Here is a 12982-nt window from a genome sequence, read left to right as displayed (position 1 = left end):
TGGAGCCGCCATTTAGACCTCGGCCTGGACCCGAATCCGAACCCATCCCCGGCTCGCCTGCTCTCTGGACGGGATGCCGTGCCTCAGACGGGAGTCGGATCCCTCCCTTTCAAGCCGGTCCAGGACGTCTGTGCAGCCGCATGCGCCCCACATCCTCGCGACGCCCACCGAGGTGTCGCGAACCCCACAGCTCTGCTGGGGAGGCCAGCGCGCCCTCCGGCCTTCGGTGAGGGCGGCGCTCCGGGGGCCCCGTGCCCGCACGGGACGGCTCAGCCCGCCGAGGCCACGGGGACAGCCCCGGGGGTGCGAGGGCCCGGGGAGGCCCCTCTCGCTGCGGGGCGAGGAGGAGCCCTCTACACGTTCTGACCGCTTTGCAGATCCTGACACGTGTTTTCCAGAGAAAGGGTTCATTCAGTCGGGACTCTGACCTCTCGTGAGACGCGGTGGTTACTTGTTAACTACGTGGCCTTTGCTGCGTTGGTGACGTTATTAGAAGTTTAAGTGAGTCCGAGAGACTCAGTCTGTTCCCTCCCAATAAAGCATGTTCATCAGTTTTAGTGTCTGGGTCATTTTTGGGGGGCTCTGAATGAAGGAAAAAAAATCACTTTTATAGGGCCGAGGAGATTGCACGGCCACGCTCGGAGGCCCGGAGGTCCTCGGCCTGCTGGTGGGGCGGGGACACCAGGAGGTCACGGGAGTGTCGGAGGTGAGGTCAGGAGTGGCCCGGGGCCACCAAGTGCATGTGATATGTAGGCCACCGTGAGGCGTGGGAGGCGGAAGACGTTGGAGGGTTGAGAGCGGCTCAGGGACCCCATGGGGGCCATCCGAAGGGTCACTGACCTCCCGGTGGGGTGCCCTGTCGGGGGCGGGGGGCGTCACGAGCCGGGCAAGATGCTGATCAAACCGAGGCCGGGGAAGGAATCAGAACCTGGCTAGACGAGGGGTCTGTTTCGATGGTTCTGCAGATGGAATTTGTTGGGGCGCAGATGTGAGATCTGAGGAAGAGAGAGAGAACGACTCTGGGTTTCTGGGTCAGTGGTGAATTCCTGCTGACTGGGCCGGCACGGCGGGGCCTGGGGGCCGGGGTGGCCGGGGTTTGTTCCCTGCATGTGCTTCCGTAAGCCTTTAGACAGCCGGGCGGAATGTTCTGTGGGGTTTAGGGAAGCTGAGAGTCAATCGGAGAACCATGGGCGTGAGGGCAGCAGCTGAAGCCATGGGCCGAGAGGGGCGGCCGAGGGCGCGGGCAGACGAAGCCGGCGAGAGACTGCAGCACTCAGAGGTCAGGACGAGAGGGCGAGGCCGGCAGAGGCGGCCGGGAGTGTGGACAGCGGAGCCTGGACGCGTGTCCTGGCTGAGTGGCCGCTGAGCGGCTCACAGCACGGCCAGTCCGCGGGCCGGGTGAGTGCAGGGACTCGTCAGGGCCCTGGATATTTAAATAGGGGCCGTGAATCATCCCGGCGTGAACAGGGACTCGGCCGTTTCCCGTTGAGATGTAGAACAACCCCCTCTTGGACAACCTTGGTCATGTCGTATATTTCTAGAAAAGGGGCGTTTTCACGGAGGGAATTGTTTAAAAAGCATCAGAGTTTTCCGACTCTGGTTTATAAGTCCTTTCAGAGAATGAAATCTATATTTAGAAAAATGTTTGTGGACTCGTTTCCCAGGTATATTTCTTCTTTACAGAAAACCACCTTTGAGCTTCGTAGCCTCTGCTGGCAAAGGGCTAGTGACGAGCCCCTCGAAATAGCCCAAGACGTCAGGGACGCAGTGGGGGTTCCGAAGGAGACTTCGAGTCGCTCGGTTTCAGCTTCTCTAAATCACAGTGGCCCCAAGACGCCCATGGCCTGCACCAGAGCTTCCCTAGAGAGTGCATGTGAGTAAACCCCAGAGGGATTTGAAGATGTGCTTGTTTAAGAAATCTCTTAGAGACCACGTTCCCCAAGCAGGCAACCATTTCGCAGAATTTTCGAACTCCATTTCTCCGCGTGATGTTTTGCAGACGCGACTGGCCCGTAAGTATCACGGGCTGTTCTTCCAGCGTGGCGGGGAGGGGCGGGCGGCCCCGCCCGCGAGGGTGTGGGTGCCCACGGAGGGGCTGCCGGCGGGCGGTGGGCTCGTGAGAGCCCGATGTCCTTCTCGCCGGGTCCCGCGTTGTAACCATGCTCCTCGCCCGTGAGGGGCCGGAGACCTCCGCTGGCCCCGGGGGACCCCGTCAGGACACGTCGGGCCTGGGCCCTCCGCGCATCACGCGATGACGGGGCAGCCACCCTCCCCGCGCCAGGCGGCTGTGTCCACAGAGCCCCCCGGCTCCCACTGGCCCCGCCGGGCGCCCCGCCGAGCCCGTCACCCACACGCACGTGTGTCCCGCGAAGCTTGTACGAAACCTGCAAACTGGACACCCCGGGGCCCACGCGGGGCTGAGGGCTTTGAGCGTCAGAGGGTTTCTGCGACTTGCCGAAGATCACGGCCGCTCAGCGGAGGGAGGCTCCACGCCTGGTTCCGCGAGGTTCCCGCTGCCCGTGCCCGGCCCTCGCGCTGGCCCTGGGAAGACACGGGGACCGCTGTGGGGCAGGGAACCAGGTGTGCGCGACCTGTCCTGGGCCCCGAAGCCACTGCGCCAGGGGCTCGGCGTCCTGCCTGTGCCCTGCGGCTCCCGCGTGTGCGGCTTTACCGGGCATCTAGCTGGGCCGACTGCGGCTCCCGGACGACCGCCTCGAGGAAACGCGACAGGCGAACGAAGGCTCTGGGCTGCCAGGCGGGCGCTTCCCGCCGCACCCCTGGGGGCCCTGTGACAGGGAGTTCCGACGGAAAAGAGGCGACGTCATTTCCTGCTTCTCCGCGGAGCCGAGTTGGTCGCAGACTCTGTGGGAGGAGCGGAGGGTACACCTGGGGCAGAGAAGGCCGGAAGAGCAGGCCACGTCTGCTTCTGTACCAATCAAACGAGGTAATTTTCCCTTAGTCTCCAGAAAACCTTGTGCTGGCTCTGAACACACTTCGATTTTCTGCAAAATTACGTCTCCATGCGAAGAACTCCACACCGCACGGCGCTGCCGGAACAGTCTCCGAACAGGTGTTGCTTGCCCAGGGCGGAAACGGGTCAGACGTCGCTTCTCTTTGGAATAAAGTTCCCGCGGTCCGGGTGCGCCACCGAGATCCCGTCTAGTGCTCACGACCTGCCCGCGGCTGGGAGGAACCTCGGCCGACAGCCGGGCGGGGCGCAGCGTCTCTCGGGCCTGCGAAGCCAGCGTTCCGTCTTCGGGAAGCGTTTTGGGCGGCGTTTCCGAGGCCCCGAGCTCACCGCCCAGCAAGCCGCACCTCGTCCCAGGCCCCGGGCCTCACACGTGGCTTTCTCTCCAGGCACCTTTTCTTTTCTTTTCTTTTTTTTCGTCAGTTGAATGAAAAAGGACACGTTCATTGTCTTTTTTATTTTTCTTATCCTTTTTTTTTTGGTCTCAACAAAATTCCAAAATATTGCCATCAGCCCTGCAGAGAGGTGCTGGGAGGCAAAGGAAGGGAGAATTGCCAAAGAAAAAAAGCCCTGATGTGTTTCAAGGGGTAATCGTCAAGATTAAATGATTAAAAGGCACGTTAGCCATTTGCACAAATGATTAAGGGGCCTGAACGAACTCCCGGATGATCCCCTTTGTGAGCGACACCCAGGTCAGGACGCGAGGGGCGAGTGTTCGCACCAGGCTTCTTACAATCCGCTTGCCCTGCCCCCTTTCCGACCTCGCCCCGTCCGGCCCCCCACTCTCCCCCGGTCGCCCCCGGTCGCCCCGCCCCGCCCTGCATAACCTGAAAGCCCCTGCCAGCCCAGATCTCCGCGGGCTGGAAGCGCTCACTCCATCGCGGGCTGCGCGTCCGTCCTGCGACAGGGCCACAGACTCAACAGTCGTATCAAACGTCCCACAGCTGCCCAGAGGTGGTGCCGAGCCGGCGCGTGTCCTCCGCAACAAACACCGAGTAGGCAGCCAGCATAGACGCGTCCCTCACAGCCTCTGACATCACCCTCGGGGCAGGCAGACACGGCACAGCAAAGGCTGAATTGCGTATGAAAATCATAGTTTTATTGTCTATACAACGGAAGGTTTAACTCGGACTCCTATTCTGTCCGAGCTGCATGAAGGAGCAATTCTTCTCTCGGAACAAATAAGCACAGTACACTATTGTAATCGAAGAAACAGGCGCTATTTATGTATTGGAAAGCCTTGCTCTCAATAGGGCTAACAGTCCAGTGGCCCAGAGGCCACTATGTCAGCAGCTGTGGCAAAGAAAGCTGTAGAAGTCACAAACAGGAGAGGCGGGCCAGCGGCAGGTGCCGACGACGAGGACGCTGCGGGCGCCCCCGCCGCCCCCGGCTGGGCGCACTGCTAGTTGAGCAAGCACGACTCGTAGGTGGGGACCATGTACTTGATGTTGATGAAGGCGTCTTCCCCCCCGTAGCGCTCGAAGGCCTCCAGCGTCTCCTGGATCAGGTCCCCGATGTTCTCCCTCTTCTGCTGGCTGTAGTCGATGCCGTCCCCGGAGTTCACTGGTGCGGGCAAACACACAGAGAGCGGTGTTACTGCGCAGCGGACCCCGCCCGGAGCCCCACGCATCCGTCCAGGCACCTCCTCCCAACGCTCGTCAGGAGACACAGGCGCTCGACATGCTCGCGAGCTCACGCGGAGTCTCAGTTTTAGGGCTTCGTGGGAACACAGAGCCCCGGGCTGGAGCTGATGAAAATTCATCAGAGCTAAAGGACTCAGAGGCGACGTGAGAGGGAGGGACCAGAGGCTGCGCTGGCGCCCGCAAGTCAGGGGACCTCTTTCTCGGACGCGACAACCACGTCCAGACGGTTCTCTCGGGCCTGGGGTTTTCCCGAGTCCCGACGTGGCCCGTGCAGAAGGAGCAGCCCAGCGTCGGGTCGGGGTGCGGCCCTGTGTGGCTTAAGGGAGTGTGCCCCGGAAGGGGGGCTTGGCCCCCCACGCCTTTGTTGCTTCCGTGCATACGGTGGGCTCCTTCTCCTGCAAGCGTCACTAATCTACAAGGTCAAGTTCCCTGAGGTCACTCCACCCCTCCTGCTGTGGCCACTCCGACTGGGCCCCGAACGTCCGAATGGCACTTGTGGCTTCACGGGGAGTTTGTGCCGTGGCTGGTTTGGGAGCCTCTCCAGGTCCAGGCAGGCGGTCGGCCCGGGCAGGTGACGGGAGGACTCTGGAAGGGGCCCCTGCAGCCACCTCTCAGGCTGCGAGGGAGGGAATTCCTAGGGCGGCCTTCGGTGGCCTCGGGAGCCCGGTGGTCCACCCCACGCAGCTCAGGCCCAGCCTGGGAGGGGGCAGGAGGCCAAGCGCACGGGCGCCTGACAAAGGGGGGAGACCTTGGCTTCGACCAGAGGACTAAACGCCACCCTTTTTCCTCTCATAATAGTCACTCCATGCATTCCCACGGCACTTGACTCAGGTCCCCAAGGACCTACACAGCCTCTACTCCCCGGCGAGTGATCTGTCACCGTGCCTCTGCTGGCACTACCCTGTCTCATCTATGATGGGAGCAGGGGTCCACAGGGTGGGCTGGGACGGACAGACGGGCGAGGACACAGGGCGAGATGCCGACTTGCAAACGCACCCTTTGCCAGATTAAGCATTTATTTTATCCAAACACGGCTTCAGACTGTTTATCTTGCTTGAATGTGGAGTAATAGAGGGAAAGTGGGATTTCAATCCCTTTTCTCCTAATTTTTCGGGACATTTTGAAAAAGATTGAGTAATAGTTCAGACCAGAACTAAACGTAAAAATTACAACCCCCACAACATAGATAAGCAGTTCTTTTGCTTGATTTTTCCATAAATTTCTTAGCAATATCTCTGTCTTCTATGGCATAGAGAAAATGAATTGCTCTCCTGATTAGTTTCTCTGGGTGGGGGTGAGGCAGGCAGAATTATTACTAATTTGCAGAAAGAGAAAGATTGTGAGTCACATAGCTAGAATGCATATCAATTTTTCGTAACAAAGGAACTGCAAATGGTTCACAAAGCCTTTGTAATTAGGTGCGTCTTTTTCTTCCTCATGACAGAAGCCTTTCTGCTAGCTCATGAAAAGCTGGACTCAAGTTAAAGCTCGATTTACAGAGTAGTTGATTATCTAAAATACCCGCATATGATAGTTGTATAGAACAAACAAGAGATACGAGGTTCGGACAAAAGGCTTCATGCCCTATTATTTTTGAGCAAAAGATAGACCTTTTATCAACACAAAGTGGACAAATACACACTTGAAGTAGCAGGCTTTTTTTTTTTTTTTTTGCCTTGTTTTGATTTATGCGGTGGTCCAAGGAGAGCCCCTGAACTCAGGACTGCCCACCACGGAGCACAGCGTGGTGTCAGCCCCTCGGGGGAAGCTGCCAGTGGGAGGAGGTCTTTGGGCTGAACTAAGAGAGAGGAAGAAGGTAGACGTGTGTGTGGACAGTAAAGGGGTTAAGGGACAACGTCTGAAAGAGGGCAGGACCACAGCGACCGGAACGGACGGGGCGGGGGGCGCGGCGGGGACAGGGACCGACATCGCGTGTGGCATGGGCGACCGGCGTTAGAGGTCGGCTCCCCAGATTCCCGTAGCAGGGACGAAGTGGGAGACCTCGGCGGATCTTCGTGTCCTGGGAAGCCTTGCCCTCAAGGCCACGTGACATTCTTGACACGCTCCTCCCGGTCATCAAGGAGGTGACTTAGGGAGATGGTGGCATGACCCACGGGTGCACAGGACGGCCAAGCCCGTGGCCCACACCTCCCGGTGGGTGCATGGCCCACACACCCGCCGACGGCCCCGCGCCGTGCCCTTACAGACAGAGACGTGTGAATTCGTCACTAATAAATGGCGCCTTTTGTTGGCATATTAGTCAAAAGGTCAAAGACTGAATAGATCACGGGACAGACATTTTTTCCCGATGGAGGCAGAGGGTGTCTGGAGAGCCCGCGCCCGACGGGGAGCTGAGCACACCCCGTTTTTCTGCTGCCTCCCAGCATGCCACGACAACAAGCAGCACTTTATTTCGATAAAAACCTATTCTGACTTTTTCTTAAAAAAGTATTTAACCGTAGGAGTGAGCAGACTATGTAGCTGTTTTGTTCCGCAACAGTGTACAATCCCAAATGATAAAAAGAACAGAAGTCGCTTATTCAAAAAGTGAGTTGGAGTTGGAATAATTCACGGCTGCAGAATGTGTACTGCCGGGGCAGGAGAAAGGAAAAAAAAAAACCCACGAGACCCCAGCAGCGGCACGTTCTAGAACTCCTCGCCGCGCCGTGACGGTGAGGGGCGCAGGCTGGGGTCGGGCCACGTCGAGGGGCAGGCGAGCCGTGTGGTCTCTGTCTCAAAACCGAGCTCCGGGGGATCAGCTGATGCTCAGCATCTTAAATGCACGTGACACCACTGGACACCACGCTGTGAGAACAGGATGCCTAAAAAAAATGCTTATTCACAACTGTCAATTCTGACCAGGAAGATGACTTCTCAGTTCAGAAAGCTACGAGTCTGTTTTCTGTGCGGCAGCTGAAGGGACCCACTGATGATGGGAAAGTTACGTTTTGCTCGTGACCGAAAAAAAGCAGGGTTGTCACGCAGGTTTCGAGCAGACGGCGCTCGTGTTTCCAAAGGGGGAGCCGGCGGAGGAGAAGGGGTTCCATCTGCCTTTGCCGAGGGTCCTGCAGGTGGGAGGCGTGCAGCCGTCATTCCTCAAGAACCGTGGAAGCGCATTCACTGGTCCGAATGCTGAATCCGTTGTCGCTTATGCGGGCGACGCGCTGAGGCGCCCATGTTCTGCTGCCCGACCCCCCGTCAGCCGCCCCTGCGCGGACGCCGTGCTGGTCAGACCGGGGGCGTGTGCATTTCCCAGGCCCAGTCCCGGGACGCACACTCGGCTCATGACTGTGGCGGGCCCGCCGGGAGGGCGGGCGCGGGAGTCACACGCACCTTTCCCACGGGGGCCGCGGAGCGGGGGACACGGGCCCGCGGCAGACGCGTCACACGCGGGATTCTGCTGACGTGTCCTCTGAGCACTTTGCAGTTTCTAGACTGTGTAGAAGCTTTAGGATTGTTGTGTTTGAGTTACCACTATTACAGGAAAAAGGGAAATAAGGAAGACGAGAACAGCCCGCTGGCTCGAGCGAGGCCCTCCCGGCCCCGTGCCGACGGGGCCAGCCGCACCCCTTCTCCGCCCTGCTGGGCGCCTGGGGTCAGGGCGGTGGCAGCGGCCACTGCGACGTGATGTCCTCTCTGTGGACTGAGCACTCGGCCAGGCAGGGCAGGGTCACGTGACACAGGGCCGCGGCCTTGGGGCTGCTGCTCATCTAGCCGGGGGTGCCGTGCACCTGCGAGGCGGGCGCTGGCCCGTCACTCTGAGCTCACGCAGCCCCGGGGAGGAGGCGTCTCCCTCGCCGCCCGGGTGGTGGCCTCTGGGACCCGCGGCCTGACAGAGCACTTAGCTGTGCCGTGCAGCGGGCCACCCGAGTCCTCTCACCTCAGACACGTGGAGGGCAGTCAGAGGGCGCAGGTGTGGCCCTGGGAGGCTCCAGGAGCTCAGTTCAGATCTGGATTTTTCTGACTCTTGCATTCTCCCATTAAACGTCAAAGGTGCAGGCATTCTTACACGAACAGTCGTGCCCGAAGACGAGATTTGAGAGGGACAGCATCGCTGGAGGCATGGGAAATAGAAAACGCGGCGACTCTCGCTGCGGGGTCCTCACTCCGCATGCCTGAGAAACTAAGTCGCTCGGCACCGACAGACGAGATCACTGACGGGCGCCCCCTCCACCTGCCGGTCGTGACTAAGAAAGCGAGTCGGCGTGAGATGGGGAAAGGATGAGCCTCTGGGATGTCGCGCGGCATTGCAGGGCCTCCACGAGAGGCGCCACCCCGACACTGCTCGCGAGGCAGGTGCTCAGACGCCAGGAGCCACACTCTGGAAGAGAGCACTAGGCCGGGAGACCCGATTACAAACCACCGGGGTGCGTCAGGGCACAAGGCCACCCGGACCGCGGGCACCAAGCGCGCACGTTCAGCACAATGGGCCGTGTGACCTCCGACGTCTCAAACAGCACTTCGGACGACTGGGGGGATCCGCGAGGACCTCGGACACGTAACGGGGCGGTTGTCCTGACGGGAAGCGTCACGGTCGCCGTGGGCAGCAGCAGCCAGTGAGCCGGGCAGACGGCCCTCTCGGGGCGCCCTGGCCTGAACCGCGGTCCCCAAACCGAGGCTCTGAAACGAATGGCTGCCGAGGCACCGCGGCCGCCCGGCTCCGCCGCTGCCCCCCTGGCCATCAGCCTGAGGGACCTGACGCACCGCCCAGCACGGCCGCTTGGCACAGGTCGCGTCTGAACGCGGGTCCAGGCCAAGTGCAGCCGGACGCGTTCCTCGGCGGGGCGCGGCCATCGCGTGGGGCGACCTGCAGAGGGCGCGCGACCACGCCGTCCCCCCCGGGGCGACGGCCGGCTGCCCGGCCTGCGGGGACGATGGGACCCCCGTCCTGCCCGCCGTGCCAAGCGGAATTAAAAGCGTGAGCGCTAACGGGAGGGACCCGACTGTCTCCTGCTGGATCCGAAAAGGCGTTTCTGGTTTCTCACAGCTGAACTGAAGACTTTCAAGAGCTCCAAAGCCCGGCTCAGAGGCTTGTGCCTGTCGAGACCTGTGACCCCTGATGGCATCAGTCACAGCGGACTGCATTCCTTCCGACTGGTCCCTCTGTGGGGAGAGAGTGCGCCCTCTGGGCCTGGGTTCTGGTCTCGGCAGGTGCATGCAGGTGGAAGTCACTGCAAATATCCTTCTTACGAGGTGTTTCCCGGCGGCACGAAGCCATCGCGGGTTTTCTGCCGGGCGAGTCCGAACAGCTTCTCCCTTTGGGTTTGGCGGACTCAGCAGTTAGAAGATGGCGATGACCCAGACGGTAGGGCCTCTTTTGGCACTTCCTGCCATCTAAGCAGGGTCTCTCCGATAAAGTTTGGGAAATTACAGTGGGGACAATTGTGAATTCCGGCCTGATCCTTCCTGGAGACGAGGGGCTGGAGGAGAAGAGGCAGATGGGACGAAAACTGAGGACCCGATTCACTTCTCCTCACCGAGTAAGAGAAGGCGCTGTCTCGGGAGATGTTTGGGTGCTACCTGCTCTTAGAATTCTAAACAAATGCTTCTTTCACTGCCTCGTTTTAGCTTTTTCTACAGTATCGAGAAGGGACTGATGTTTTGTTCTCTTAACCATAACACAACATTCTATCGTGTTTGGCCCAAGCCGAGCCAACCCTTCCCCGGCGGACTCCATATCCTCTCACACGGTGGCGGTTTTCAACGTACTCGAGCACGGCCGTGCAATGGATATTCCCAAAGTCTTGGTTCGTGGGGGTGCGAATCACGCTGTGATGGTTTTGCATCAACAGCATCTGGCGAGCTAGAGATGCCAAAGGCCGTAGTTCTTCAAATCTTCTCAGATCTTGTTGACGTTAATGAAATTCACAAGACTTCTTTCCTCTGAAGATAAAAGCTTTGAAGCAAGACCCCGATGCCCAGCCGGAGGTCTCTCTCCTCCTCTCTTTCTGACATTGGAGGTACTACCGAGGCAAGAGGCTACAGAGCCCTCATTCTGTCTTCCACACGAGGGATCTGACCACTTGCGAAACCGTATCATGGATTGTGACCCAACTGTCGGTGGGATATTTAAATTTTCCGTCAGATAGATAATGAAAATTTCTAAGCAATGGCCATTTTCCAACAGCAAAGTAGATTTAGTCCTCTAGGAAATCAACAGTGGTAACAGTGGCGTGTACCTAACAGTGGTATCGTGGGAGAAATGGGGCTTCCAGGCCGATGACTTGCAACGTCGTTTCTCAGCGACTTAGTAGCCCGGCAGGTGTCTACCTGTGCAAAGCTGACTTAATTTCTCTGAACCCCAGTGACCTCTCCCGTGCAAAGACGGGGCTGGATTTGGGGTTTTCTCTGTTCCCTGCCTATTCTAACATCACATTTTATAATATCACGATATAACTTTGAAACACACTTTTGGATCTGATGGTTAGTCGATGGACACAATGTATTTTGAACAAAAAAGTGATCGTAAAGCAACTGTATAATTCTTCAGAGTAAGTCAGAAGTCTCAGAAGCATCAGATTTAGTTTTTGAATCAAGTTCCCGGAAAACCCCAAAGGATCAACATTTATATAATTAGTTCTAGTTAAGAGAACACTGTCAAAAACTCATATTATTTGTTGACACACTGCCACAAATTATTCCCTTCTGCTATTTCAATAAGTCTACATTGATTTTGATTTCTCAGAATAAAGACCGACTGTACGGGTTAATTGTTTCATGTACTCCGTTGACAGTGATGTCGTCAAGACCAGCGAAAGGCAAGCGAGGTTCATCTCTGATGCACGGCTAAGCTCGACATGGAAGCTGTACTGAGAAAAATGTGTGGGTTCGCCAGTTTATTCTGCTCCCAGATAATCATAACGATAGATGCGTCGCCATTAAATTACATTACAGCTGAATCCAAGCTCGCGGCGTGACGGATTGTCTCCTTTCTCGTTGGCCAGCGTGATTCGATGGGCGGGCTGTGTCTAAGAAGGAGCGGAGAGCTCCAAGTTCGGCTCTTGCCCTCAACCTGTTTATTACCTGCCGGCCGCGCTCCTGGCGGAGGAACCACAGCAACAGCAAGGCTAGCATGGTGTCGTCTGAAACTCAGAGCAGCCTGCGAGCTACGTACTATTGCTGGCTCCGTAGTGATAACGACACTGTCATCAGTGCACAGGAGAGCTCGCCGAGGTGTCCGGAGGTGAAAGGCCTCGGCATCACGACACCAAGGAGCAGCACGTGATCCCGGGGTGCCGAACGGCAGCCGTGGGGGGTGCCTGCTGCCGCGAAACGAGAGGGTGAGGGAAGGGTCCGGAAAGAGAGGTCTCCGCACCCTGTGTCAACGCGGGGAGCGGGCGAGGGAGCCGAGGCGCCGCCGCCGCCCCGGGGAGACTGGGTCTGGGTGCGCACACATCGGCGGGGGGGGGGGGGGGGGGGGTGTTTGCTTGTTTGCTCGCTGCAGCCAGTGGATTAGCTCGTCCCGGCTTCGTTTTTATGAAACAGACCATCGCGTTATCTTCGCTTCGGTATATGTTCTTGAAATAATGACTTGCTTCGCAGAGCTCTATGGAGGAAGACAAAAATCGAGGCCGACCAATTTTGGGGGCTTTTTTTTTTTTTTCCCCAGGGCCCTCCGATACGGCAGCAATGTGCGGAAAGTCTAGGACTAATTTCATATGCCGTCCCTCCTGTCTCCGCGAGCGTTTCCGATTCATTTCTAGAGCTGTGGGTAGTAGCTACATGGTCTCGCAGAGAGGCGGAAGTACAAGGCTTTAATTTGCACAAGACAGAAGCAGCCCGAGAGCCACTGTCCGGGACGCCTGCCACAGCCAGCCCCAAGGCGTCGGGGGGACGTGGGACCGTAGGTGGTAGCAAGAGGCTGAGAAGGTGAGCAGCAGGGACCATGTAGGTATCTGAACGATCTTTCCATATCCTTAAAAAAAAAAAAAAAAACAGCTTCTAGTCACGGATGCTGGGGACAATTATGGCTCCGAGTCCAAGGGTCCACCTCCATGAAGACGAGGCAGGGCTTCGGGCTTCCTTCGACCTGGTCCTTGCGGCTCCCGAATGGGCCCTGGCGGAATCCGGCGCTGTGTGGAGGGCCTCGGGGTCTCCCTCGGGGGAAGCGCCGACTTCGTCCAGCTGGGCTCAGAGGGTCGGCGTCGCCGGCGACCCCTCCGCCGGCTTAGTTTGCCACTGAGCAGTGCTCGGCAGGCTGGTCCGTGCATTCGGCCTCGCCCACCCGGACTGTCGCCCACGGGCTCCTCGGTCTTTCCGTCTTCAGCCTCCCCTTTGCCCGTCCGGCCTGCAGACGGCCTTCCCCATCACTTTCTCTGCGTGCCGTGCACTGCATCTGATGCGGATCCCCCATCGCCTGGGGCCCCCTGCG

The 12982-nt window shown here is 58.4% G+C and overlaps 1 protein-coding gene across 2 annotated transcripts in view; it reads right to left on the bottom strand.

Annotated features, from left to right (window-relative positions):
* The window catches only part of PACRG (parkin coregulated), a 418828-nt gene that overhangs the window by 22519 nt on the left and 383327 nt on the right, over positions 1–12982 (bottom strand). The window contains exon 5 of one of the 2 annotated variants that reach the window (XM_016128098.2): positions 4046–4531. The exons of the other annotated variant lie outside the window; for it this stretch is intronic. Within the exon in view, the coding sequence (XP_015983584.1) occupies positions 4371–4531 (161 nt within the window). The 3' untranslated portion in view covers positions 4046–4370. Of the gene's footprint in view, positions 1–4045; positions 4532–12982 lie in introns of those variants that run through there. 2 annotated transcript variants of the gene reach the window in all.

This window comes from Rousettus aegyptiacus, unplaced genomic scaffold, assembly GCF_014176215.1.
Source record: "Rousettus aegyptiacus isolate mRouAeg1 unplaced genomic scaffold, mRouAeg1.p scaffold_m13_p_1, whole genome shotgun sequence".
Classification (NCBI taxonomy): domain Eukaryota; kingdom Metazoa; phylum Chordata; class Mammalia; order Chiroptera; family Pteropodidae; genus Rousettus; species Rousettus aegyptiacus.
Note: the sequence above shows the minus strand (reverse complement) of the source record. Positions and strands in the feature narration are given on the sequence as shown.